Below are 26,994 nucleotides of genomic sequence, written 5' to 3'. Positions count from 1 at the left end.
TTGTTGTGATACAAGAAGAGTCTAAGAAAGAGAGTCATGTAAACGCAGCACAGACGAGTCAGCTGTTTTGGCCACAACAAGACTCTTGTCTGAACACCTGTCGGGTATCTGTCCCTGACACTAACCACGCCAGCAGGCTATTCATATTCAAACGAGACAAGTAAGCTGGTTAGCGATTGCATCTAACATTTATGGAAACATTGTGTACTGACTGGTCAACCAGAGAGAGATAACTGTGAACCAGGCAGTTTCACCTATGGTTTCAACTCCTCTGTTAGGATCTCTGGTAAACAGTACTGTATATTTGTATATCTTGTATGTCATAAATGTAACTACTGTATGTCATGTATGTCGTAAATGTCATGATATATATCTATGTTGTGTATGTCATAAATGTCATTATGAATTGAAAATGGGGGGCCCTGATGTAAACAAGGACGAAAGTCTTTCTCTGGTCTGCATCCCCTTAACAATTGTGTGTATTGAGCCGTACTGTATTGTACACATTCTGCAATCTGTTAAATAAAAATTTCAATCAATCAATCTCTCACACAGTCTGGGTGGAGCTATTGTTAGGGGGCACTGGCCAGGCAGTTCTTTCCCCCCATCTGAAAACAGGATACCCAATAGCAAGTTGTTTTGGGGGTTTCTCACTTGAAGGAATAGGCTATATCTACAAAAACATTTAGTTTTTGTCTTGAAGACCAACCTGGCTGTAGGTAAGCTTCTCTGATAAGTTGTTTTGGTTTAGCTCTGATAGGTTGTTTTGAGTTAGCTCTCAGCTCTGATAGGTTGTTTTGAGTTAGCTCTCAGCTCTGATAGGTTGTTTTGAGTTAGCTCTCAGCTCTGATAGGTTGTTTTGAGTTAGCTCTCAGCTCTGATAGGTTGTTTTGAGTTAGCTCTCAGCTCTGATAGGTTGTTTTGAGTTAGCTCTCAGCTCTGATAGGTTGTTTGAGTTAGCTCTCAGCTCTGATAGGTTGTTTTGAGTTAGCTCTCAGCTCTGATAGGTTGTTTTGAGTTAGCTCTCAGCTCTGATAGGTTGTTTTGAGTTGGCTCCGATAGGTTGTTTCGGTTGTGCGTATCATTTTCCAGGAAATATCAGGCTGGAGAAACACAGGGGGGGGGGGGGGGGGGACGACGACGACTCGGTCTAGTTCTTACTCGAGATGTGCTTATCATTCTTCAGGAAAGAACTCATTCAGCCTGGGAAAAGAAAACACGGAACACAAAACCCCCGCGGGACTGAGCGTCGGCAACCCTACCTTGTTTGTTCACACATTTCACCTTTCAACATCGAGAGCGCTCTCTCTTCCTCCACCACGCTCTCACCATAAAATTACCCATTGCCTCATGCGGTGTTGCAAGAAGGCAGCATAGCTACACAATGTGTCATTCATTTAAATGCCGTTTGATGGACTGTAATCTGCCAAGAGTGGAGGAGCGGGTAGCAGGCAGGAGGTGGCATTCATCCAACGGAGTGAGTGACTAACCGAGTGAGTAAACACGTGGTCTTTCTGCCGCCCTGCTCATGGTTGATATGTTCACCCTGCCGCAACGCTCTGTCCCCCCCCCCCCCCCCCCCCCCCCCCCCCCCCCCACAATATCTGAGTACCCCCCCCCCCTTCTAGACAGACTTTGATAGCACCCCCAAAAAAGAGCTACTCTGACATCACTGATCGCGGGTGTTAAAACATCACCCACTGGAGTGGAGGTCTTGCTCGAAAAAGAGATCTTTGATCTCAAGTGACTACCTGGTAAAATAAAGGTAAAAAAGAAAAAACATGTGTTTAGTAACTTTAGTTACTCTAAAACACAGACTCAATGATGCCGATTCTTATTTTCGACCGTTTGAGTATCTTTGCAAACACACAACGCCCATAGATGTCGGTGATTGGTTGATGCCCACCATTCATGCTGTCTATTCTATAGCTGGAGGGGCCCAGTCTACTTAACTAATGACTGGACAAAGTGCCCAAGTCACTCGAGTTACAGTCTACAAATTGAAAATGACACTGCTGTAGGCGACACGTCAAAAGAGCACCTACGGGAGGCTACAATTCGAAACTGGCCCCGGTAAATGTCTGAACACTCAACCCCCCCCCAATGTACAGTTTCTCCCCCTCAAATGTATATTCTCTTTTAGAAACTTTGTCTGTAAAAGAAAACTACTGTATATCTGTACACAGATACTAGATGTATGTCATAAATGTCTGGATGTGTATGTCTCACGTATGTCATAAATGTTATGAATTGAAAATGGGGGACCCTGATATAAACAAGATTAAAGTCTTTCTCTGGTCTGCATCCCCTTAGCAGTTGTGTGTATTGAGCCGTACTGTATTGTACCCATTCTGCAATCTGTTAATACAATTTTCAATCAATCAATCAACCCCCACCCACAAATAAGCATGAATGTATTTGTCATGAGGAGTTTAATAAACTCCCATTTACTGTCTGCTCCTTTAGACTGGCTTTACCTGTCTGGGAGATCAAGAAAGATCCACGGCATTCTCACGGTCAACGTAAAAATATTTTCGTTTAACAAAAGTCCTTCTAATAGTCCCCTTAAGTTATTCTACAACCCCCCCCCCCCTTCTCAGTTTCTGTTAGGGACGCTCCAATACAAACTTTATTTTTAGTCCGTGAAGAATTCCTTAACTTCAGCTGCAGTGTAACTAGGGATAGGGATGCACCCATCCGACTTTTTCAGTCCCAATACCGATACCTGGATTTGGGTATCGGCCGATACAGAGTACCAACCCGATACCCATACCATTATCTGAAAAAAAATCTAACCCTAACTAACCTTACTGTCTGTCATGCACTTGTCCTAATTTACCTAATATACTAACCTACACTGTAGCACTCAACACTTTGATGAACATTGTTACTCAGTTTGTGCCCTTCCTGATGACTTGTCATACAGAACTTGTAAGTCGCTTTGGATAAAAGAGTCAGCTTAATGACTAAATGTAAATGTAATGTAAATACCCATTGTTCAATTAATAAACTGTATGCCTCACTGTGTGGAAGAGACTGGGATCATTATTTTGTAGGGCTGTACCGAATGTAATTTTTTAACATTCGAAGCTTTGATTGAAGTATTCGAACGAAGCTTTGAATGTCTACAAAAAAAAGTACTTAATTAAAAAACAAGTATTTCTTATTTTTTTTAAACTAAATCCTCAATTTGAATAAAGTGATTAATCTGATTAAATGTGTCTTTTTCTTTTATTAAATACACTTTCTTTAATGAATATAACTCATCAGTTTTGTCAACATAAATAATCCAATAAGGGCACAGTTGGTATGAAAGTGATGGTGACATCTTATAGTATAATATTAGTGTAGCCTAATCTTTAACGGCAACTGTGAAGAAAACCCCCATTGGTTTAAACGGATTGAATAGACACAAAAAAAAGATAAAAAAAAAAGATCAATTTTTATTAGAAAAAGAAAATTCAAATGTTGATTTAGAATTCGAATGTCATCGTCATCACCATCACCACCACCCACTAGGGGTGTAACGGTACACAAAAACCACGGTACGGTACGTACCACAGTTTTTTTTCTTTTTTTCCAATTTTTCTCCCATCCCAATTTCATATTTCCAATTCTTCCCTCCCCTGTCTTGAACGTTGCTAGACTATGCCTCCCACTGGTCGACTGTAGTGAGGATAGAAGCCCCCTCCGGTACACGAGGAGGCAGCCTGTCGCATCTTTTCACCGCAGCAGCTCGAACTCTCAGTGGCGAGGAGTAACGCATGGGAGGCTCACGCTGCCCCCGATACTTCCTGTTTCCGCCGCACCGGCGTCACCCAACCGACCTGTAGGAGTCGCTGTCCACAACGTCCAATCCCCACCCACCGGCTTTCCCACCCTCTAACACTGCCAATTGTGTTAGTATGACGGCCGGCCAAGCCGGTAGCAACGCCGAGAGCTAGGCTCGTACGTACCTCGGTTTTGAAGTCGAGGTTCGGTACGGGTTTTCGGTACAGTGGGGGAAAGTTTGGCTTTCCATGTTCCACTCAGGGGTGATGTAGTGTGCAGTAACTAATTGTACTTGTACTCAACGAATATTATATTGAAATTAATAATCGACTTGTAAACATTTTTTATAATAATAATTATATTAGATTGTGAAAAAAACAGCCCCCGGTGGGTGGTCGTTAGTGGTTAACATACCGTTGTATTCGTTCGGTACACTACACAGCCGTTCGGTACGGTACGGTACACACTGAAACGGTTCGGTTGGGTACGGATCAGGGTTAGAAAAAAAAAAATCCAGGGCTTTTTTTGCCCCCCTTCATTGATTTTCGGGGGCTTTTTTTGTATTTCGGGTGCACAGAATTTTTATGTTTAAAATTAACATAAAGATTATAAAACAATGTCGACACGTTTTTTTACAGTCTTCGTCCCTATGTTTGATAACGTAATGTTAATGTCTCCATTAGGGCTGACCTTCGAAGCTTTTTTGGGCAATCGAAGCTTCGGGGCCGAGCTTCCATTTTAATTCGAAGCTTCGAGAAAAAAAAAAAAAAAAAAAAATTAATTTTTTTTTTTTTTTATCTTATGTTGTGGGACTTGTACAGCACTTTCGTAAACGTTGTTGTTTTTAAATGTGCTCTATAAATAAAGTGGGTTGGATTAATTAATTAAGTAGCCCCTTTCGTGACTGACACATCCAACAAGGTTTCACTCGGCTGTGTGATTTAATTCAAGGTGGATCGCTGTTGTCGTTTGAACAACTTCAGATTTCATGGGAACTACCAATCCCCCAAATCAAGAATGTTTAAGATGAATGAAGTAAGATTTTGATTATTTGAAATATGGCCTGTGTAGACTAAACTATGCACAGAATTATGTCAGTCTACAAGGTCCGGATTCTACATGGTCCGGCAATGTAGACCTTGTAGACTCCACTACAGACCAATTATCAGTGAATGTTCATGCATTTTTAAGAAGGGCAACTTCCACAAAAAAACAAAGAACTCACCAAAACATCTCAGTAGCACCTTATCTAAATGTTATATTTCATATATGGAGATTCATATTTATTTATGTATTGCATGCATTTCTACATTTTATTTCCTATTTTGTTTATTCATCCCAGTATCTTTCTTTCTTATGTGTGGAATTCTACAAGGTGCGCGCACACACACACACACACACACACCTACACACACACACACTTACATTTAGTCATTTAGCTGACGCTTTTATCCAAAGCGACTTACAAGTTCTGTACGACAAGACAGCAAGAAGGGTAACTCTATCAGCTGAGTAACAATGTTCATCAAAGTGTTGCGTGTTACAGTGTAGGTTAGTTTATTAGGACAAGTGCATGACAGTAAGGTTAGTCACGGTTAGATTTTTTTTTTTTTTTTTTTTTATCATTTCAGATAATGGTTGAAGAAGTGAGTCTTTAGTCGACGGCGAAAGATTGGATGGGATTCGGCTGTCCTAACTGGGATGGGTAGTTCACACACACACACACACACACACACACACACACACACACACACACACACACACACACACACACACACACACACACCTACACACACAAATCGAAGTAAAAATAAAAATTGACTTTTTTTTTGATTTTTTTTTTAAACTTCGATTTTTTTTTTTACTGTTCGAAGCTTGTGCCATCGAATCGAACGTTCGAAGCTTCGAAGCATTTAAGACAGCCCTAGTCTCCATATATAGGGCTCTACGCTAACCTTTTTCCCAAGGAGCACATGTGCTCCTAAAAAAATAAAAATAAAATGAATCCTCTCTTTCTCCGTTTTTTCTCTATTTTCTCCCCATCCCAATTTAGCCAATTCCCCCCCTCCCCTACCTGGTTGTTGTGCGCATGTTCTCCTACTGGTTGGTACAAGGGAACCCTGAAGTCATCCTCCTAGGGATGGGTACCTTTCACATTTGATACGGTACCGGTACCTGTGAATCGATACCGGTACCCAACGGTACCTTTTTTCTGTACTATAGTCCCAATCCATTTAATTTACCTACCTCTGTTGAAAAAAAAAATCCAAACTTCAAATAACTACAATTTCGACAGTTTTCGTCATGCCATTGCTCCGACTGCTTTGTTGTTGAATCAAGTCAAATCCTAGGTAAGCATATATTGTGCGTGTGAACGTTGACATGAAAAGAAAAAAGGTAAAAAAAATTAAAACTTTTTTTCGGTATCTCACTTGAATCGATACTCGGTAGTACCGACGTGTTTCGGTTCGGTACCTCAAAAGTACCGAATTCGGTACCCATCCCTACATCCTCCGCATGCTTCCTCCGACACGTGCAGCGACAGCCAGTGACTATTTTTTTTACCTGCCAGCGAGGACTCTCATTGGTGAAGTGTAACGCGTGGGAGGTCACACTGCCTTCATCAAGTCCTGCCTCCGCTGAGCAAGCGCCCAGACCTGACCTGTAGGCGTCTCTGTCCACAACGCCAGTTTCCCACCCACGGCTTCCCTCCCCCTAACCCAGCCAAACGAGTTAGTATGATGATCAGCCCAAGCCAAGGCAATGCTGACTCCGTGAGTCGAGACCGCAGCCTCTTGCATTGGTGACGAGTGCAATCTCCGCTACGCCACCTGACCGCCCCTAAATAAAATGTAAATAAATAAAATCTAAATAAATATTTAGGAGCACACAAAGAAATTTAGGAGCACAGTGAAAATTGTTCAAGTAACACAGAGTTTATTAACAAACTATTTATTACATGCATATTATACTGTGCGTGTGCATACTAAGGGACAAACATCTGTGCAAATAGCACATACCACCAAAATCACAAATTGGCCCATGCCTACTAGACGCAAAGGATATCGGTTGTCAAGCTGCTGTATGTTGTAGTCTTGTCACGATACCAACATTTTGACATTGATACAGATAGGAAAGGCAATGGAATATATTATTAGATGACAGAACATGGAAAATTCTTTATACTTAAGCATTACATCACGCGCAGGAGTGGTTTGTGAACAATAAACCATGCCTAGGGGTGGTCGTTAGACCCCCCTAGGCATGGTTTATTGTTCACAAATCACGACTGCAAGTGGTGTAATGCTTTTATACAACTGCCACATTATCCAACCTTATTGCTATACAATAAACACACATGAAAAAACCATCCGCCAGAAAAAGTAGTTCCCACAACAACAAAAAAGACAAGTTTCCTCCATGTGGAAGCAGCTCGGAAGTGCATCCAACGGATCCAACAAACTAACACATCCAACTGTGTGTTATTGGAATGATTGATTGAACATTTTATTACCAGATGCAGAATGGGTACAGTACGGCTCAATACACACAATTGTTAAGGGTATGCAGCCCTACTTTCTATAGAACTTCATTCTTAGATGCTTCTATAGAAAGTAGGTAAAACAAATTAAAAAGTTTTCTTTGCCCTATAGGAAAAAAAAAGTTTTCTTCGCCCTATTTTTTTATTTCTTTTTTTAAACCTACTTTAGAGGGCCTAAACTTAACCAGTTGGAAACCAGGCGTACAGTAATAAAATTAGCAATCAACCAATCAATCAATTCAATAGGCCATGCCCACTTAAAACAGCGCAACACCCAGCTCTCTCTCAGTCTGACTCTCCTCCGCCGTTGCAGACAGGAGTGTGTGTATGTGTACGTGTACGTGTGTGTGGGTGGGTGGGTGGGTGTGCCAGACAGTGTGAGAGTGAGCTCTGCAGTCAGGGGGAAGGAAGAAAAAATTCAAAAAAAAAATGCAAATAATCAATCAATCAATCCGCGATTTTTCTTTTGTTCTACAATGACTCATGACCCATCAATTACATCATCCAACATTGTTTAAAGGACTAAGACATTTGCCGTGACAGAATCGCTTTATATTTAGTCGTTATGACGCAATCAACATATCCATTTGTTAAAGATTATTGTCCGCCATCTTGTTTTTCCGAAAAATCCGCACGCCGGAGTGATGTGATTCGGTTGTGGGCGGGTCCTGGGACCAGGAGCGTGGATTGTGACAGATACATACATGTAAATGGACTGTTTCAGCCAATCAGAATCGAGAAATTTGCATGCCGTTGTATAAAATTATTTAATTCATTATAATTGAAACGCTATTGAATAATAGTTAATTAATAGTTAATACAATTATTCTGTTCTATTTTATTCTACAACTGAGCTATAATTTATACGTATAGCAGCTGCCAGCTACTGTCCATCAATGTCTTCCTTTTGAATGAAATAGGTTCAGGAGAGAGAGATGTAGAGAGGGAGAGAGAGCGAGACACACAGATATTCTCAGCCCCCCTTTCCTCTGAGCGTTCCCAGTGATGGCTTATTATGTGTTGGAACGGGACACACATCTGTGCAATAGCACACACCACCAAAGTCACTGGCTGGCCCACAGTGTGCGTGTATGTGCGTGTGCTAACTTCGCTAACGTTATCCGCCTCAGTAACATTAGCTGCCTCACCGGATTCCTCTTTCTCCTCGTCTCTCTTTTGCTCAAAATAAAAATGAATGGGCTTCATGGCTGGCTGAATTTTTTGCGTTGTCTGATTCTGAATGTATAACTTGCTTGCCTAATGCCTATGCCACCGGTACCGTGACTTTCTTTTCCAGCGCGTACTGTGTTCTCATTTCCTTTCACTCGCATGAAACCAGCCGCGTCACCGCAGGAAACTCTACTGTGATTGGGCGTTTATGCGCCTTGTGGAATGTGGGACTTGTAGTTTCTGAACTATTAACAGCGGAGCGTGTAATCTTCACTCGCACACTGTGAGTAAATGATTTTTCCGGTTCGCACACACATATTATTAGGGGCAAATACGAGTGAAATGCTCGCACTGTAGAACATATATATAATTATATATATAATTAGTAAACTGTCAGGGGCTTTTCTTGCCCCCCTTAACTGATTTTCGAGGGCATTTGGTCAATTTGAGGGCATTTTGCCCCAAGCCCCCGTTAATTTCGAACCCTGGGACGGATACATGTACCTTTACACCCCTACCACCCATGGCCGTAGCCAGCTATGAGGACACAGAGGTCTGGTCCTCTGTAACTATTTGTAACTATAAAAAAATAAAAATAAAATTCTCAACGACCGGCCCACTACTAGGCTGGGACAGCGGCCCATTTGTACTGACTGACACTGGGCTGGCCCAATCACATATCTTACTAAGCACCCCCCGCCAGTCGTGCAGGTACATGACTGAGAGGGGGGCTGGTACATGACTGCGATGGGGCTGTGGTACATGACTGAGATGGGGCTGTGGTACATGACTGAGAGGGGGCTGTGGTACATGACTGAGAGGGGGCTGTGGTACATGACCGAGAGGGGGCTGTGGTACATGACTGAGAGGGGGCTGTGGTACATGACTGAGAGGGGGCTGTGGTACATGACTGAGAGGGGGCTGTGGTACATGACCGAGAGTGGGCTGTAGTACATGACTGAGAGGGGGCTGGTCAGGGCTGTACGCTAAGCTTTTTCACTAGGGGCACACTTGCCCCTAAATGAGAAATTTAGGGGCAAAGAATATTTTTTAGGGGCACATTTTTAAATAACTATTTTACCATTATAGTAGGGCTGGGCGATATGGCCTCTAAATGATATTGCGATATTTTTTGGCCATATCACGATACACAATATATATCGCAATATTTTGACATTTCCTAAAGCACTTAAAATGCTTGATTTAACCCTTTGATGCATACAGTCACGCCAATATGATGATTATAATAAGTCCCTGCAACATATGTTTGCATTATTAAACCATGAAGATGCTTTAAAAAATAATTTAATGAAAATGTACTAAGAGTAGTCTACTGACACACTAATAAAAAAAATTATTTACATCTAAGACTATTTATATAAAAACTCTTGGGTGCCCTTTTTTTGCACAGTACTGTGTTTTCTATCCACTTTAGCCAAACACACACACACACACATATATATATATATATATATATATATATATATATATACTACTGTGAGAAAATAATAATTACACACAAAGGGATAATGGCTTATAGCAGACTTAATGATTTTAGAATATTTCAGATAATGAAATTAAATGTTTATCATCAACTATCCAGTTAGTATTTATACTGTCTGTAACGTTTGGCTACTTTAAATCATTGAATGTAGAGAGAGAGCGAGAGAGAGAGAGGGGGCGAGAACGCACAAGAGAGCCAGCCCCCCCCCCCCCCCCCCCCCCCGGTTTTGTTCTAGGTTCGCGTTTTGATCGTCTAAGCTGCCGTAGGTGATGACGTCACACTCGAATGTAAACAGGAAGAGTCTAACACGGAGATGGAAAGTGGATGATATACAGAAACGAATAACTAATAAATATGAAGTTATGTTTAAACTTCTGTTGTCAAGCGTTGTCACTTGTCAATATAACCCACCCCCTTTCCTCACTTTTCCACCGTCCCTGCTTCACTCGGGACCACCAGCTAACGTTAGCCTATAGCTCCGCCGTCCCTGCTTCACTCGGGACCACCAGCTAACGTTAGCCCATTGCTCGTGTCAATTAAATTGCATGTTATTAAATGTCCGCGCTGGTCTGTCTAATGAAATTACAACCGCAACATTATGTCGCCTGTACAGCCCTGGTTGTAGGCTAATGTTAGTGTAGTGAAATGCGAATGAAGGGGTGAAATCACTATTCGCAAGCTTGCGAGTAGATATAATTTTTCATTCGCACCGGCCAAATTAGGGGGCAATTTGCGACGATCTCGTCGCAGTGTACAGGCCTGCTGGTACATGACTGAGAGGGGGCTGGTACATGACTGAGAGGGGGCTGTGGTACATGACTGAGATGGGGCTGTGGTACATGACTGAGAGGGGGCTGTGGTACATGACCGAGAGTGGGCTGTGGTACATGACTGAGAGGGGGCTGGTACATGACTGAGAGGGGGCTTGTATACAGGACTGAGAGGGGGCTGGTACATGCATGAGACGGGGCTGGCTGGTACATGACTGAGAGGGGGCTGGTACATGACTGAGAGGGGGGCTGGTATACATGACTGAGAGGGGGGCTGGTACATGACTGAGATGGGGCTGTGGTACATGACCGAGATGGGGCTGTGGTACATGACCGAGATGGGGCTGTGGTACATGAATGAGAGGGGGTTGGTACATGACAGAGGGGGCTGGTATACATGACTGAGAGGAGGCTGGTACATGACTGAGAGGGGGCTGGCTGGTACATGACTGAGAGGAGGCTGGTACATGACTGAGAGGGGGCTGGTACATGACTGATAGGGGGGCTGGTATACATGACTGAGATGGGGCTGTGGTACATGACTGAGATGGGGCTGTGGTACATGACCAGGGCTGTACACTGCGACGAGATTATCGCAAATTGCCCCTTAATTTGGCCCGTGCGAGTGGAAAATAATATTTGGGGGCAACCTTGCGTGTAGTGATTTCAACCCTTCATTCGCATTTCACTCCTAAATTAATCCATACAAATTGGATAAAAAAAAAAAGTAAAACATTAGCCTACAACCAGGGCTGTACAGTGCGACATAATGTCGCGTGGCTATGAAAAAATCTGTCGGCAATGAATGAATTTACTGCGATAGCCTGAGTGAAGAAAATATTTGCGTGTGAAGTGAATCTGGGCCAACTTGGTAGTTGTAGTCTATTGTGCGATTAAAGACCATGTCCCCGGCTGCATAGAATCCATACATCCAACACCAAATCCCATAATTCCTAGCGAACAATCTAAACAAAACTGAATGTGGACTATTGCGTCACCAAAGAAGAACTCCCTTTCAATTAGTTTAAGCCGCTAATTTTGCTCTGCAAGAACAACGGAGCGGATATCAGTCCATCTTATGACAACCACGTCCACTGTGGAGAGATGATAAGAGACCATAGCCGATTAAATTAAGTCGGATCTGGCAGTGATGATTGACCGGGACACGCGTCTAACATTAGGTAAGTAGCCCACTATTAGGACGTTTTTCAATACTGTCTACTTAAATTTCCCTCCGGGGATCAATAAAGTATCAACCTATCTATCTATCTATCTAATAATGAGACAATATGCAAATAAGATAATACTAATAATTGTCACGGTTCCCCGTATATGAAGTGAAAGTGGCTTGCAACTTACTGCTGGTAAAATCACTGTTTATTTCTCGTTTTGCATAAGTATTACATTCTTCTTCTATAATCAAAGTCCTACCGTAAGAGCCTCATACGGGTCAATTAAAGCTTTTTGATTACAGTCTTTCCTTCGAGCTAAGTTGAACTGCACATTTCACTCTCAAAAGCGCAAATGTAAACAAGGTTGCGTCGCAACAAGGTTTTCAAAATAAAGGTCATATATACATATACCGTACCGTAGTAGGCCTCTCAATTCTTATACATAAAACATTAATTGGCATAGATCTCTATAAATGGCCCAACACATTGATCACTTTAGGCACACCCTGAAACCAGTAACATCACAAATATAAGATAAGATATTCCTTTATTAATCCCCTTGGGGAAATTCGTGATGAAGCGGGTAATTACCCATACAAATAATAAACCTTTCATGGGGTTATTTACAATAATACTAATTCATTTTTATTTATAAAGCACTTTTCATTGTGAAACAAAGGTATGCAGAGTTTCTTGTCCTCCTGATTAATGCAATGGTGTGTGTGTGTGTGTATGTGTGTTGTGGTGATCTCATTCAAGGAGCACTACACAAGCGTGCGCACACACACACGCACACACAGTTTGTTGTTTTTGTTCTATTAGTGATTTACACACTTTCTCAGTTGGTTCATTATAAAAGATACAAACCTGAAAACAAACACACTTAAATGTTAAATAAAAGGACCACAGTAATGAGGCAGGAGGAACATATTTTTTTGCACTATAATGGTAAAATTGTTATTTAAAAATTGTCCCCTAAAAAATATTCAAGTGTGCCCCTAGTGAAAAAGCTTAGCGTACAGCCCTGATGACTGAGATGGGGCTGTGGTACATGAATGAGAGGGGGCTGTGGTACATGACTGAGAGGGGGCTGGTACATGACTGAGAGGGGGCTGTAGTACCACCCACTGGCATCAGTAGCCTCCCTCTGTTTATCCCTGTGTCTGCTAGTGCCGGGTGCTCGGTGTCCACAGCAGAGTTACAAGTGGTAACCTAACATTGTGATCAGTGCTTTCAGCTGCTACGCCCCAAAACTGTGGAACACTCTCCTGCAGGTCATTAGGACAGCAGACTTGGTTGGCACTTTAAATAAACTGCTCAAAACGTACCTTTTTAAACTATAGCTTTTAAATTAATTATTATCTTTATTTTATTGTCTTATTTTTCTTTATTTCTATTATTTTTACTTAAATATTTTATTATAATTTTTATCCTTTTATGTAGTTTTTATCATTTTATTTGTTATTTATTAATGTCTTATTTTACTGTTATACATTTTTTTCTTATTATTTACTATCTAATTGAGCTATTTTATTATTTTAACTATTTTATTTTTCTGTCTTTATTATTATTTTATTTGTAATTTATTGTCTTATGTTAGTGTCTTACTGTTTGTCTTATTTAGCTATTTTTACTATCTGGTCTAGTTGTTTTATTACCGTTTTTATAATTTTAATGTCTATTATTTAATTTATAATTTTTTCTTTATCCTGTAAATCACTTTGAGCTGCAATCTGTATGAATGGTACTATATAAATAAAGTTATTATTATTTTACATTTATTTTAATTTAAATTAAATGTATTTTATTTTAAGACTTCTAAATAATGTCATGTTTTTAGACATATATCTATATTATTCAAATAGGAGCTAAATATAATATACTTTATTATTATATTATATTATAATAATATTACATTACATTATATTGTCATGCATATTATTTATATTATTCAAATGAAGTCAAACATGTTCCGTTGTGATGTCACAGTATGATGTCATAATCAAACATTCTAGAACATTTGTGTATCTATTCAACATGTTCAGTTCAGTTCATTTTTTATTTCGGGCTTTGGACCCATAACAACGGTCATTCCATAAATCACCAACGTTTTACCAGCTGCTATTGCAGCATTGTCCAATTGTCTGAAAAGGGCTAGGGAGAAGCACTAGGCTTGTCGGGCCCTACCCCTGAAGACTTACGTTTCATTTATATTTAATTTTTTCATTTACATACATACATAGTAGATACATATAGTACACATTTCAGTGCACACATATAGTACACATTACAGTACACATTACATTATAGTATACCTGCAGTATATAATAGTATATATAATAGTATAGTACATAATAGTGTATATAGCACATATATAATGTGAGATATATATAGTACATGATATATACAATACAATATAGTACCATAATATAATAGTACATACTGCAAATATAGTTCAATATAATATACAAATGAATTATAATATGATTATATAATGTGATATGATATAGCGCACAATACAGTATCATACGTATTTATTCTTTTTTTTAATATGCCATTAAAGCGCTTCCCTTTACCTATCAAAAATAGACTTTTTTTAGTCTAGATTTGAATAGATTTATGTTTTCACAATATTTTAGTTCATCCTGTAGCCCATTCCACAGGGTTCCATTGTGATGTCACAGTATGATGTCATAATCAAACATTCTAGAACATTTGTGTATCTATTCAACAATTCTCTCTGAAGATCTCACTTGTTGTTTCCGGCTACTTGTCTGTAAGCTTGAATATAATTGTAGATACAATTTAAAAATCACCACATGGAAAAGGAAACAAGCGCCAAGTGTAGCAGGTAAGGTCATAGCTGTCAATAGGGCTGTACCGAATGTCATTTTTTAACATTCGAAGCTTCGATTGAAGTATTCGAACGAAGCTTTGAATGTCTACAAAAAAAATGTACTTCATACAAATTTAATACAAGTTTTTTTATTTTTATTTTTTTAACTAAATCCTCAATTTGAATAAAGTGATTAATCTGATTAAATTAGTATTTTTCTTTTATTAAATACACTTTCTTTAATGAATATAACTTATCAGTTTCATCAACATAAATAATCCAATAAGGGCACGGTTGGTATGAAAGTGATGGTGACGTCTTATAGTATAATATTATACTTCATGAGTTTTATGCCCACTTGGGTGTTATCCCTAACAGCTTCTCTTTTAAGCCAGTCTCTGTAGTTTACATGATCACTCTTTTAAATGGTCTCAAGTGCTCCAAGGCAACTGGTTTAGACTATCCCAGCCAGGTTTTTAAAAGATGTAGATGAGTTGATAGCGCCACCTATTACACATGTGATCAACCTGTCCTTGGCGCAGGGCATTGTCCCAAGCGACATGAAACATGCCAAAGTCATCCCCCTTTTTAAAAAAGGGAATAGGTCTGACCCCAGTAATTATAGGCCCATCTCGATTCTCAGTGTCGCCTCCAAAGTTTTAGAACAGGTAATTCACGAGCAGCTCTATGAATATATTACAGACTCAAAATTATTATATAAATTTCAATCAGGTTTTAGATAATCACATTCCACAGATTCTTGTTTACTTTTTTTAACTGATTTTATCAGAGCTGAAATGGATGCTGGCAAACTGGTATGATTTTAATTGACCTTCAAAAGGCTTTTGACATGGTCAACCACAGCCTTCTTTTTAACAAACTGTCAGCCCTTGGTATGAGCCCTGTTAGCCTAAAATGGTTCTCCTCTTATCTCTCTTGCGGAGTCCCTCAAGGGAGTGTCCTGGGCCCGTTATTATTTTTAATTTATATTAACGATATGCAAGCTGCCTGTAATGTCAACCTGTTTCTCTACGCGGATGACTCTGCTATCCTTTCCTCCGATAAGGATGTGGACAAGCTACAGGCCACTCAGTAAGGAATTCTCTACCATAAAACATTGGCTCATTGACAATAAATTATCTCTGCATATATTTCATTGTATACTTGTATGCCGTGACAAATAAAACTCTTGACTTGAAACAGAATACATCATCTTTGGTTCCTAACCCAGGCTGCGGAAGCTGGTCTCGCCCAGCATAAATCTCGAGGGACAGCTTTTTGCAGCAAAAAAGTGTATAAGCTATCTAGGTTGCCACCTAGACAGCAGCCTGAGCGGGGAATCCATGGCTCTCAAAACTATGAGCAAGGTGAATGGCAGAACTACATTTCTGACCAGGAAAGCACATTTACTAGACCCTGAAAGTCTTCGCATTCTGGCAAATTCTCTTGTTTCTTGTTGCTTCGACTATGCTATCTGTTCTTGGTACGGAGGTCTGACCAAAGTTTTAAAAGATAAGTTACAGGTTTCCCAGAACAAACTCATCCGATTAACTCTAGGACTAGCCTCCAGAATACATGTGGGCAAACGACACTTCCACTTGCTGGGCTGGCTCCCTCTGGAAGCCAGGTCCGTTCAACTTCAGCTCAACATAGTTCACAACATTTATAATAATAGGGCCCCCTCTTATCTTACAAATTATTTCAGTGGAACAGGGACATGCATACCCATAACACCAGAGCCAGCATTGCTGACCTGCGTATTCCAAGGTTCAAAACTAATATGGGCAAATGTTCTTTTAAATTCTGGGGAGCCACAAATTGGAATTTGCTAACGTCACAGCTAAAATGCACCAGTAGCCGACACAATTTTAAGAAAAAAGTAAAATCATGGCTCCTCGACAATGTCAAAAACTAGATTTTAAAATGCATGTAAATGTTGTCTGATACATTGTTGCCTGTGGCTACGTTTGTACTGCATTTAAAATGTTCATGTCTATGTAGTTTGTCAAATTGTTATTTATGGTCATGTTTTGTATTGCTTGTCTGTCTGAGATCAGGCTTGACTTAAAACATTACTTTCCTAACTTAGTGAAACTAAATGTAACACATAGATATAAATGTACTGAATTGTTATTTTTTATTTTATTTCGTATATTATATATACACACTTTTATTTATTTTTTACCGATACCCGATCCAGCTATTTTAGTGATATCGGGGCCGATATCCGATATCGATATCGGATCAGTGCATCCCTAAGTGTAACCCCAGTGAGCAGCTCTCCTGGCCCCCCGTCACGCACGTCTCTGTGCTAATGTGTAGCTTCAGCTTAACGCTCTTAACGGTCTTGTTTCATCCGCAGGTTACTGTGTGACTTCACTTCATGGAGCCGTGTCAAGAGCTATCCACCCACGTTGACCCTCGCACACGCCACACAGCCGCGCAGTAGCAGCGGGGCACGCTCCCACGACGACCGACCCCCCGCACGCGCACACTCCCCCGCCATGGAGCTTCTGAAAACGGAACAGATCTTCCAGTGGAGGCTGACTGAAGCACAGCAGACAGTGAGAGGCGACCTTCTCTCTTGTTGAGCCACAGATGGGCCGCCGTGTTTCCATTTGAACAAAAGGATTTTTATGGTCAAATGACTCTGTGTGACAGCTCCGTTATTGATTTATAGATCAGCCCCTGATGTCGGTGGGACACGGTCCATTGTAACTACAGGAACAAAGTGCCTCGCTCTCACTGGGTCTTGCTCTCACTGGGATTTACAAGCCTGTATCACGTGACATTTTTGTAATATTTTGCTGGGCCAGATATTTTCATTTTAACCCACTGGATTAACAGTCAAAGTGCCTGTTTCTTTTTGCGGAATGACAATCTGAAGGGATTAAAAAAATATATATATATATATTTTACTAGCTCTTACTGGCCGGGGGTTTGTTTGAAAGGTCACCTAGAGGTCGTTCCAACGGGTGAAACTGTAACCTGGACATTGGGAAGCAATCCTAATCTTCTCATCCAACTTGAGCTGCTGTTTTGTGCCGTCCCGATCAACCGCTGCCTTTCCTGGCTGGTTTTGAAAGTCATCTGGAGGACGCTCTACCCGGAGAAAGGGGACATTGTCCTCCATCTCTTGGTCCCTGTCTTTTGTCTCTGGGGGACAAACGCTGGTTTTAGCTGATCAACACGGATTCTGGTTACTTGGGATCAACATAGCCGATCGGTAAACTATTTCACCCACCACTCAAGCTTCCAACCATGGACACTAGAAGTATACAGTAACGTATATACAGTAACGTCCCTGCTATAGGCGACACGTCAGACCGCTCTTGTGCACCTGGAGCTTGGCCCGCTACAGTCTCCTACCATGGGCCACTGAGTCTGGAGCAGTTGGCAGTTAAGTGTCTCTTGCTTTGACCCGTCAGGGGAGCCGGTGCACCTCTCCAACCCGGGGTTGATCCAGACCGGCAGGGGCGTTCATTCACAAGCTCGGATCTCCGGTCATTAGACTACCACTCCCCACCCCCATCTCTCTCTCTCTGGGGGAAGGATGGTTCCTCTAAAGAAACACCTCCCTGTGCTGGAAGGAGAGGAGGAGGAGGTGCCCAGCCTCCCAGAGAAGAAGAAGCCCAGGGAGGAGGAGGAGGAGGAGGAGGAAGAGGAGGAGGAAGGCAGAAAGAAGAAGAAGAGGAAGAAGAAGATCCCACTGCGGCGATGGGTGATGCACGCCGCCGTGATGTTCGGACGGGAGTTCTGTTACGCCATGGAGACGGCCCTGGTTACACCTGTGCTGCTGCAGATAGGTGAGATACACACTGGGTACTAGGGATGGGCGTGAGTAATCGATTACTCGTAGCTATGAGAAAAAAATATATAAAAATCAAATCGAAATAAAAATGTTTTATGAAATGTTAAAAAAAAAAAAAAATTACATATCTTTTCACATGTATGTGTAAGATTATAACTGTTTGTTGGTTTCCTTAAACATATACGTAAATCTAATTAAATTTTTTATTTTAAAGTATTTTTTTACCTTTTTAGAGTAATACACGATCAATCGATCTGGATTTTTCTTTAAAATGCCCATCCCTACTGTGTACTACACACACACACGCGCACACACACTGAGAGCCAAGCAGCTATGGTTCACTGCTGCAGACGTGGTGCACGCCACACGTGCACTAACGGTGCACGCCACACGTGCACTAACGGTGCAGGACAGACGGATCATTAATGAATGAATTTTTTATTCCGCACAATAAAAATATATCAAGAAATAACTATGCAAAAAAAACTTGCTGCGAAAAGAAAAAATAAATAAAGTAAAATAAAATAATAAATACATAAAAAAAAAAACTCTCGTCCAAAAAGGAAGAAGCAATATGCTCATCAGCTCCTACCCCTTGCATCAATAGTCTTCCAACTAAATCATCTGCAAACAAAATCACTTGACGTTCAGTCCATCAATCAAGTTAATATATAATCATTACTGTTAATAAATTATAAGTTATATAAGTTTACAATCAATAGGCTACTAGCCTACTAGCAAAAGGTATATTCTGACTAGATCAGGACAAAAACTGCAACAAACTAACACAAGTCATTCATTTCAACATCTCCATGAATGAGTTACAACCTCTTACCTTTTCTAGAATCTCTTTTGTCATTCATTTTGAACTGTGTGATGTTTTTACTCTATTCTAATCTATCTATATATTCTAATCTGTAATCGATTCCAGAGATTAGATAATGCAAACACACAATGCACACACCTGTCCACACACACACACACACACACACACACACACACACGCATAATGTTAGTCCTGTCTTGTCACACAGCCTGGGTCACTGTGGGTCAGTGAAGACCGAAGATGAACCAATTAAGGCTGAGACGATATGCCAAGTTTCAAGTTCAAGTTTCTTTATTAGTTGTCATACAAAAATACAGAATACTTTTATATGAAATGCTTTTTTCCGTTATGCTCCTGAGAGTGTGCTAGATAAAAATAGATAAAGTATAAAATAGAAAGTCAAGTACGTAAACAAAGTGTAAACAAAAAGTGTTCAATATATATACTATAATACGGAGTAAAAAAAAAAAGTGTAACTGAGTTACAATACAGTATACAGTACAATGCAGAAATGGGATGAGGTACAACTTAGGGTAAGGTGCAATGAGGTATGAGTTGTAGTGCAAATCTCTTTACCAATAAATATAAAGTCTGTTAAAGTGTCTAAAGTGGGTAAAGTGGGTGCTACAGTGAGTTGTGTATTTAAAGTGAGTGTGTGCGTGTGGATGTGTGTGCTGTGAGTGTATTTGATGGTTTGTTACATAGTGTTATTGTCGTTGAGCATCCTGATGGCCTGGGGATAGAAGCTCCTTCTGAGTCTCTCTGGAAGAATCGATAAATTGGGTCAAAATTATTGATAAATATCTTTAAAAAAATATATATATTTTTTTATTTCTTTATTATTTAAACAACAAATGTATGTTTATTTTGCAGCAATTCCTTGTCGTTGCCGCCATCTTTAGTGTTACAGATTTCCCCATTCAAAACGACCAGTTAGTGATCCTTCTCATGTTACAGTCGGTGGTCTCTGGATGTGATGGAGGAGTGCACTGCATATTGAATGCACAGTGCAGAGTTGCAATTCAACTGAATTGACATGAAATGGGGATGTTTTAACTAAAACATGCCACAAGACCTAATATTTTAGTATATTATAAAGTATTAAAAAATATATATATATATATTTCTTTTTACACATGCAAAAAAATCGATAAGTGATGCCATTTCACGCAGTTATCGATAAGTGGTCTCAGCCTTAGAACCAATGAACCGTGTGGTGAATCTCTGTATAGCACAATACTGTATACGTCTTCATTCGACGGGACTAAACGCACTGTTTGTGTCCGGGACTGTATCTGTAGCAGATGGGTACAACAGGACACCCAACACCTGTCTCAAGGACGGGGAAGGATAAACACAGATGGATACAATGGCCTGTCATGCAAATGCCCACAAGATGATAATACTGTTGCCCTCCTGATGTTGTGTTGAATACAGGGCTGTCGGTGAACAGTTTCAATGCGGTAACTGAGAGCTGTGGGATAAATAGAATAGAATAAAATACTAGAATTACTTTATTGATCCCGAGGGAAATTCAGCACTACAGATCGATACCTAAACATTTAGGTAGTCAAAAATCACTCCTATCTACCTATGACTTATACTATCTACCACTACCACTGACCTATACTACCTATGACCTATGACATCTACTATAATATCTACCTATGACCTATACTATCTACCACTGACCTATACTTGATACTATAATATCTACCTATGACCTATACTATCTACCACTGACCTATACTATCTACCTATGACCTATACTATCTACCGCTGACCTTGGAGAAATACTATTGCTGTATTGATTAATAGACCTACTGTGTGTTTCTTTTTTCTTTTTTAGTCGGGTAGAACATATTTTACAGTGTGTTTGTGTTGTCAGAACTCTGATGTCAGAGGATGTGTTGGCTAAAGGCCGGTTGTTTTGGTGGATCACTGTGTCAATCATTATCTTGCAAACCGTTAATTTGTATCCCAGCCCACCAGCTAACCATGACACTGGCCCCACGATGGCCCAACACAAAACGCTTAGTCATATACACCTTGCTGTGTGTTGGGCTGCCGTCTAACCGGAGGCCTACAGCGTGCCCTGCCGTAGGCCTGCCAGGGGCTACGCTGTTAGCTAGCAGGTCTGCCACCATAGCAGAAAAAAACAAAAGACCTCTACTTCTGCATAGGTATGGCTGGCATGTCTGACTCAGCACATCACTCTCTGTTTTCCTACCACTCCGAATATTGTTGGAGAAACTGGGTTTGAACCCCCCCCCCCCCCCCCCCCCCCCAATAACCTATTCAGGGGGAGTTTGAATCAGCGGCCCCCGTCACTGAGCTTCCCCCTTCCTTGTTTTGTTGCTATTCTGGGAATCTCCATAGAAACTGCTGTGAAACGGGAGCTGAAACCCACTGTTTTCATCTGAGAAAGGGAGGAGAGACCTGCTCTCACCACAGCCCAGCGTGCATCCCATCTATCACCACAGCCCAGCGTGCATCCCATCTATCACCACAGCCCAGCGTGCATCCCATCTATCACCACAGCCCAGCGTGCATCCCATCTATCACCACAGCCCAGCGTGCGTCCCATCTATCACCACAGCCCAGCGTGCGTCCCATCTATCACCACAGCCCAGCGTGCGTCCCATCTATCACCACAGCCCAGCGTGCGTCCCATCTATCACCACAGCCCAGCGTGCATCCCATCTATCACCACAGCCCAGCGTGCATCCCATCTATCACCACAGCCCAGCGTGCATCCCATCTATCACCACAGCCCAACATGGTCCATATAAAAATTCTAAAAAGACATAGCACAACAATACAATATAAAACTGTAAAAACAACCATCCATGGTATCAAAAATACAGTCAAAATACATAAAGGCACTTTCGCCAATGACACCACAAAATAGAGTTGAACCTAGTGTTACTTTTGACGGGATTAATTAAGGCCACAATAACACTGTTCAATGAGTCATCTAACCGACGCATAAACATGTACATAAGGTTTCTTAAAAAGTCCCTTAAATGTAGGTATACCCACACTGACAAACAGCTGGCTGGCACTGTGCCATCTAGGGACGCGCAATAACAGCCGCAGAGCATCATTATAAGCCACATTATAATATTATATAGAATAGAATATCTTTATTTTTACATATACCTGAAATTCGTCCTCTGCATTTAACTCATTGCAACCAATTAGGAACTAATATTAGGGACATAGCTAAATAAAGCATCGGAGGGTAATATTAAATGAAACGCCACCCAGGGGGTAATATTAAATGAAACGCCACCCAGGGGGTAATATTAAATGAAACACCACCCAGAGGGTAATATTAGAGATGATGTAGCTAAGTATGAATTGGTGCTTTATGATGCACTGATATGACTGTGGAAATCCAAACACGTTTTATTTTGTTTTGTTAAAGGGGACATGCATTGCTATTCCTTGCACTATTTGGGCAACTTTACACAACTCCTGTGAGTCTATGGAAGACATCTGTATGTTTTTTTTTTTTTTCAAAAAAATTCTTTGTTTTATATTTCTAATCAAGTACTCAAAAGCATCATTTTTCAGCCTCAGGATTTCAGGCTGTTATTGGATGGGCTATGCGTATGCGCTACAACCATAGACGGGGCGTTACTGCAGATCAGTACCTTATTCACGTCAGCAATACCGTCAAATCAGAACAGCTTAGTTGAGTGAGGGAAGATCTCGTGAACTCGAGACTAGACTGATGAGCCAATATGATAATTAACGACACAGACCACATTGATATAATCCCCAATTGCTAGGAAACTGCTAAACACTGGAAAAGGCCATTTATAATGCATGGGACCTTTAATATTGTGTGTGCCACAATATCTGCCACAATTCCAGGATGGTTAACGGAAACCCTCCACTTGTAGATGGACAGAGAGAAGAGGGGCAGGACAGAGTACAGAGCCGTTCACTTAGAGCAGGGGTTCTCAAACTTTTTTTTCAACGTGGAATTAAGGAATATCAAAATAAAAGCACACATTGTTGACCTTGATCATGCATATTTATTAGACAATTTTATTACAGCACTGTTATCAATACACATTTATAAAATGAGGCATATTTAGCCAAAATATGTTGCCAAAAAAATAAATAAAAATGTTATAATACTTTTTTTAACTTGCCAATGCGCTGTCACCTACCCCGCGACCCCAATTTGCGTCGCAACCCGTAGTTTGAGAACCACTGACTTAGAGGGACGTTTGTCTTTCCGACTGGCTCTACCTGTCTGGCTGATGGAGAGAGGGCTCCTCGGAGACGTTCTCACGGTCTGTCTGGGTGTTTTCTCTGAGAGCCCAGTGACCACACGGTGCTGAGACCAGCCGGCTGACCAGTGAGTCCCCTGGGGATGCCCGCTGCACAGACAGACTGCTGAGAACTTTCCACTGAGACCTATAACCAGCGTAGCATCACAGATAACGTCAGCCTTCTTTTCCGTGGATGGAAAGTTAGGGCACCATCGGTGTCTCTCGGGTGAAACCTCACATCTCTGAAGAATACTGCTTCTCTTTTTCTTCCTCAGAAGAATGCTGGTATTTTAGGTTACGTTATTTGTGGTTGTAGTGTAATCTAGTATTTTCGGTTATGTTATTTGTGGTTGTAATGTAATCTAGTATTTTCGGTTATGTTGTGGTTGTCATGTAATGTAGTATTTTCGGTTATGTTATTTGTGGTTGTAATGTACTCTAATCTCAAACCCGCCCTCTTTTCTTCATTCTCCGAGGATGATTGGAGGATGAAGAAAAGAGGGCAGGGTTTGAGATAGGTGCATTGTCTGGCACACATTTCCACGTCCCTAGGATGGCACTAATTCGACTAATGTTGTAGAATGTCCAAGATGCATATTAAGGCCCCAACATAGTCAGGCGTACTTTAAGCGGACCGGACTCTGTGCAGCATGTCCGCAGTCGTTTTGCGGTTTCATACTCGAGCGTATCACCGCGTATTCCTACATTTATCGTGCCAGTTTACTACATTTCCCACAATCCTTGCGCGCTATTTTCACTTTCTGTCACATAAAGAGTAGGTTATCTCCGTTTCCAAGATTTCTAAATTAGAAAAGCCATTCAAACTTCTCAAGTTTCTTCAGATGATGAAAAAAAGACATGGTCCAAATGTATATGAATTGGAATGTATAACGATTAGCGATAGTAAAACAAAATTTACCATCATCTACCTGCCAATCCTACCCAGCATAGAACCATGATCCTGCCCTACTCTCTCTTGGCACGGAGCGAGTGTTCAGAGTAAAATGCAGATCGGTGTCGCATTTAATGCAGGTCGCTGTGAGTCCACTTTGAGTCGTCCGCTTTGAGTCCGCGCAGACCTCTGCAGAGTCCGCTATGTGGGAGCCTTTAGGCACCGATGCATACATTTACCTCTTGTGGAGGAAATAGTGGTTGTGAGCTTGTCGTCCAATGCTGCTAGTGCCTGCTGAGGCTTGTGCTGCCGCCACAGCATAGATTGCAGGTGAATTGAAAATGGGGGACCCTGATGTAAACAAGACAAACGTCTTTCTCTGGTCTGCATCCCCTTAACAATTGTGTGTATTGAGCCATACTGTATTGTACGGTACCCATTCTGCAATCTGTTAAATAAAGTTTTCATTCATTCAGGTCTCCAAACCTCAGTGCTGCTATCACAGATTAGAGGGCAGGTTCTCTCCTCAGTGCTGCCATCACAGATTAGAGGGCAGGTTCTCTCCACTATCTACCAATGACCTATACTATCTAATATACGATCTACCAATGACCTATTCTATCGAATATACGATCTACCAATGACCTATACTATCTACCAATGACCTATACGATCTACCAATGACCTATACGATCTACCAATGACCTATACTATCTAATATACGATCTACCAATGACCTATACTATCTAATATACGATCTACCAATTACCTATACGATCTACCCATGACCTATACTATCTACTATAGTCTCGTGGGGGCGGGGCCAGGATAAATACAGTTCTGACCCAGACGAATGGAAACAGAGTTGTGCTGTCTCGCGGGGGCGGGACCAGGATAAATACAGTTCTGACCCAGACGAATGGAAACAGTTGTGCTGTCTCGCGGGGGCGGGACCAGGATAAATACAGTTCTTCTGACCCAGAGTTGATGAGACCCTAAATTTGTCACTTTGACTTTTCCATCCTCCGCTACAAGCAGGCTGCATAGCTCAGGGGGGGGGGGGGGGGGGGCTGCACTTTAAAGGAGAATGCCATTTTAAGGGGCGACAGTGGCTCAGGAGGTAGAACAGTCGGGTAATCGGGAGGTTCTCGTGTCCTTGAGCAAGACACTTAACCCTTAATTGCTCCTGATGAGCAGGTTGGCACCTTTCAATGGTCGCCTCCGTCGTCGGTGTGAGTGAACGGGTAAAACGTGAGGAACAAAAATTGTAAATCGCTTTGGATAAAAGCCCTATATGAATTTACCATTTTAAGAATCAACAAGGTTATTCCTGAGCCCCAGGACAGTTCAGTCGATTATGCATCACTCGTTCCTAAAGCTAGAAATAATAGCAAGAACCCTCAAATGTGTGATGTCATTAGGATGTAAAGTCGGGGGCTGCCCCTTAGGCAGTGGGTCTCGACTCTGTTGGGAGATGTTTATGTGACATCACCGTTAGGCCATGCAAAATAAATTTGGTTCCGGTTGCCGACCGACCCTGCCGAATTTATGTGCGACCCAAATTTATTTTATGAGTACATTTAAAAAAAAAATATATATATATATTTTTTACAATAAAATTTAATTAAATCTTAGTAAAAAAAAGTGCAGTCCATGTCAATAATGAGAATATATAAAAAGCAAGTATTTCACTATTTGCACAGCTCTCTGACGTCAGGATATTTAGTGAGTAGTATTTAGGGTTGGCATTTTTTATTACTACTACCATTGTACTTTTGTGGTACAGTGTCTTTGTATTTTAACCTTTTAGTATATGGATATTAAACATGCTGGCAGAGTACATGCATCCATGTTGTCGTGAAAAATAAAATAAAATAATTCCCTATCCATAGTCGCCGTGGGAAAAAATAAAATAAAATAAATTCCCTACCTACCCATGGCCTTAACTGACGACCAACAGGAACGAAACAATTTATTTTGTTAGGCCTTAGCTACGTCTCTGACTCTGAACCAGAACCTCGTTTGTTGTGAGATCCTACACTCCGGCCTGACGGCAGCATCACCGCTGGCAACGTGTCTGAACCGGAACATGAACCTCGTTTGTTGCGTGAGAACTCAACTCAACCTCACATCACTCACTGAGGGCTAGATCCACAAAGAATGGATTGCACGGAGCAAGTTGCACCCTTACTTAAAATTCATTATGAATTGAAAATGGGGGTCCCTGGTGTAAACGAGACGAAAATCTTTCTCTGGTCTGCATCCCCTTAACAATTGTGTGTATTGAGCCGTACTGTATTGTACCCATTCTGCAATCTGTTAATACAATTTTCAATCAATCAATCAATCAAGTAAGGGTGCAACTTGCTCCGTGCAATCCATTCTTTGTGGCTCTAGCCCTCAGTGTTCTAG

General features: G+C 41.1%; 1 protein-coding gene across 2 annotated transcripts in view; it reads left to right on the top strand.

The window, feature by feature from the left end:
• LOC311246301 (solute carrier family 45 member 4-like) overlaps window positions 1–26,994 on the top strand; it is a 57,740-nt gene that overhangs the window by 4,126 nt on the left and 26,620 nt on the right. The window contains exons 1-2 of one of the 2 annotated variants that reach the window (XM_084336449.1): window positions 1,392–1,493; window positions 17,127–18,570. In XM_084336449.1, coding sequence (XP_084192575.1) covers window positions 18,318–18,570 — 253 coding nt within the window. In that variant the 5' untranslated portion in view covers window positions 1,392–1,493; window positions 17,127–18,317. Of the gene's footprint in view, window positions 1–1,391; window positions 1,494–17,126; window positions 18,571–26,994 lie in introns of those variants that run through there. The other variant, XM_084336448.1, reaches the window with a different exon arrangement.

The sequence above is a fragment of the Notolepis coatsorum genome (genome assembly GCF_963971535.1).
Source record: "Notolepis coatsorum genome assembly, chromosome: 19".
Taxonomy (NCBI): Eukaryota; Metazoa; Chordata; class Actinopteri; order Aulopiformes; family Paralepididae; genus Notolepis; species Notolepis coatsorum.
This window is presented reverse-complemented; position numbering and strand designations above follow the sequence as displayed.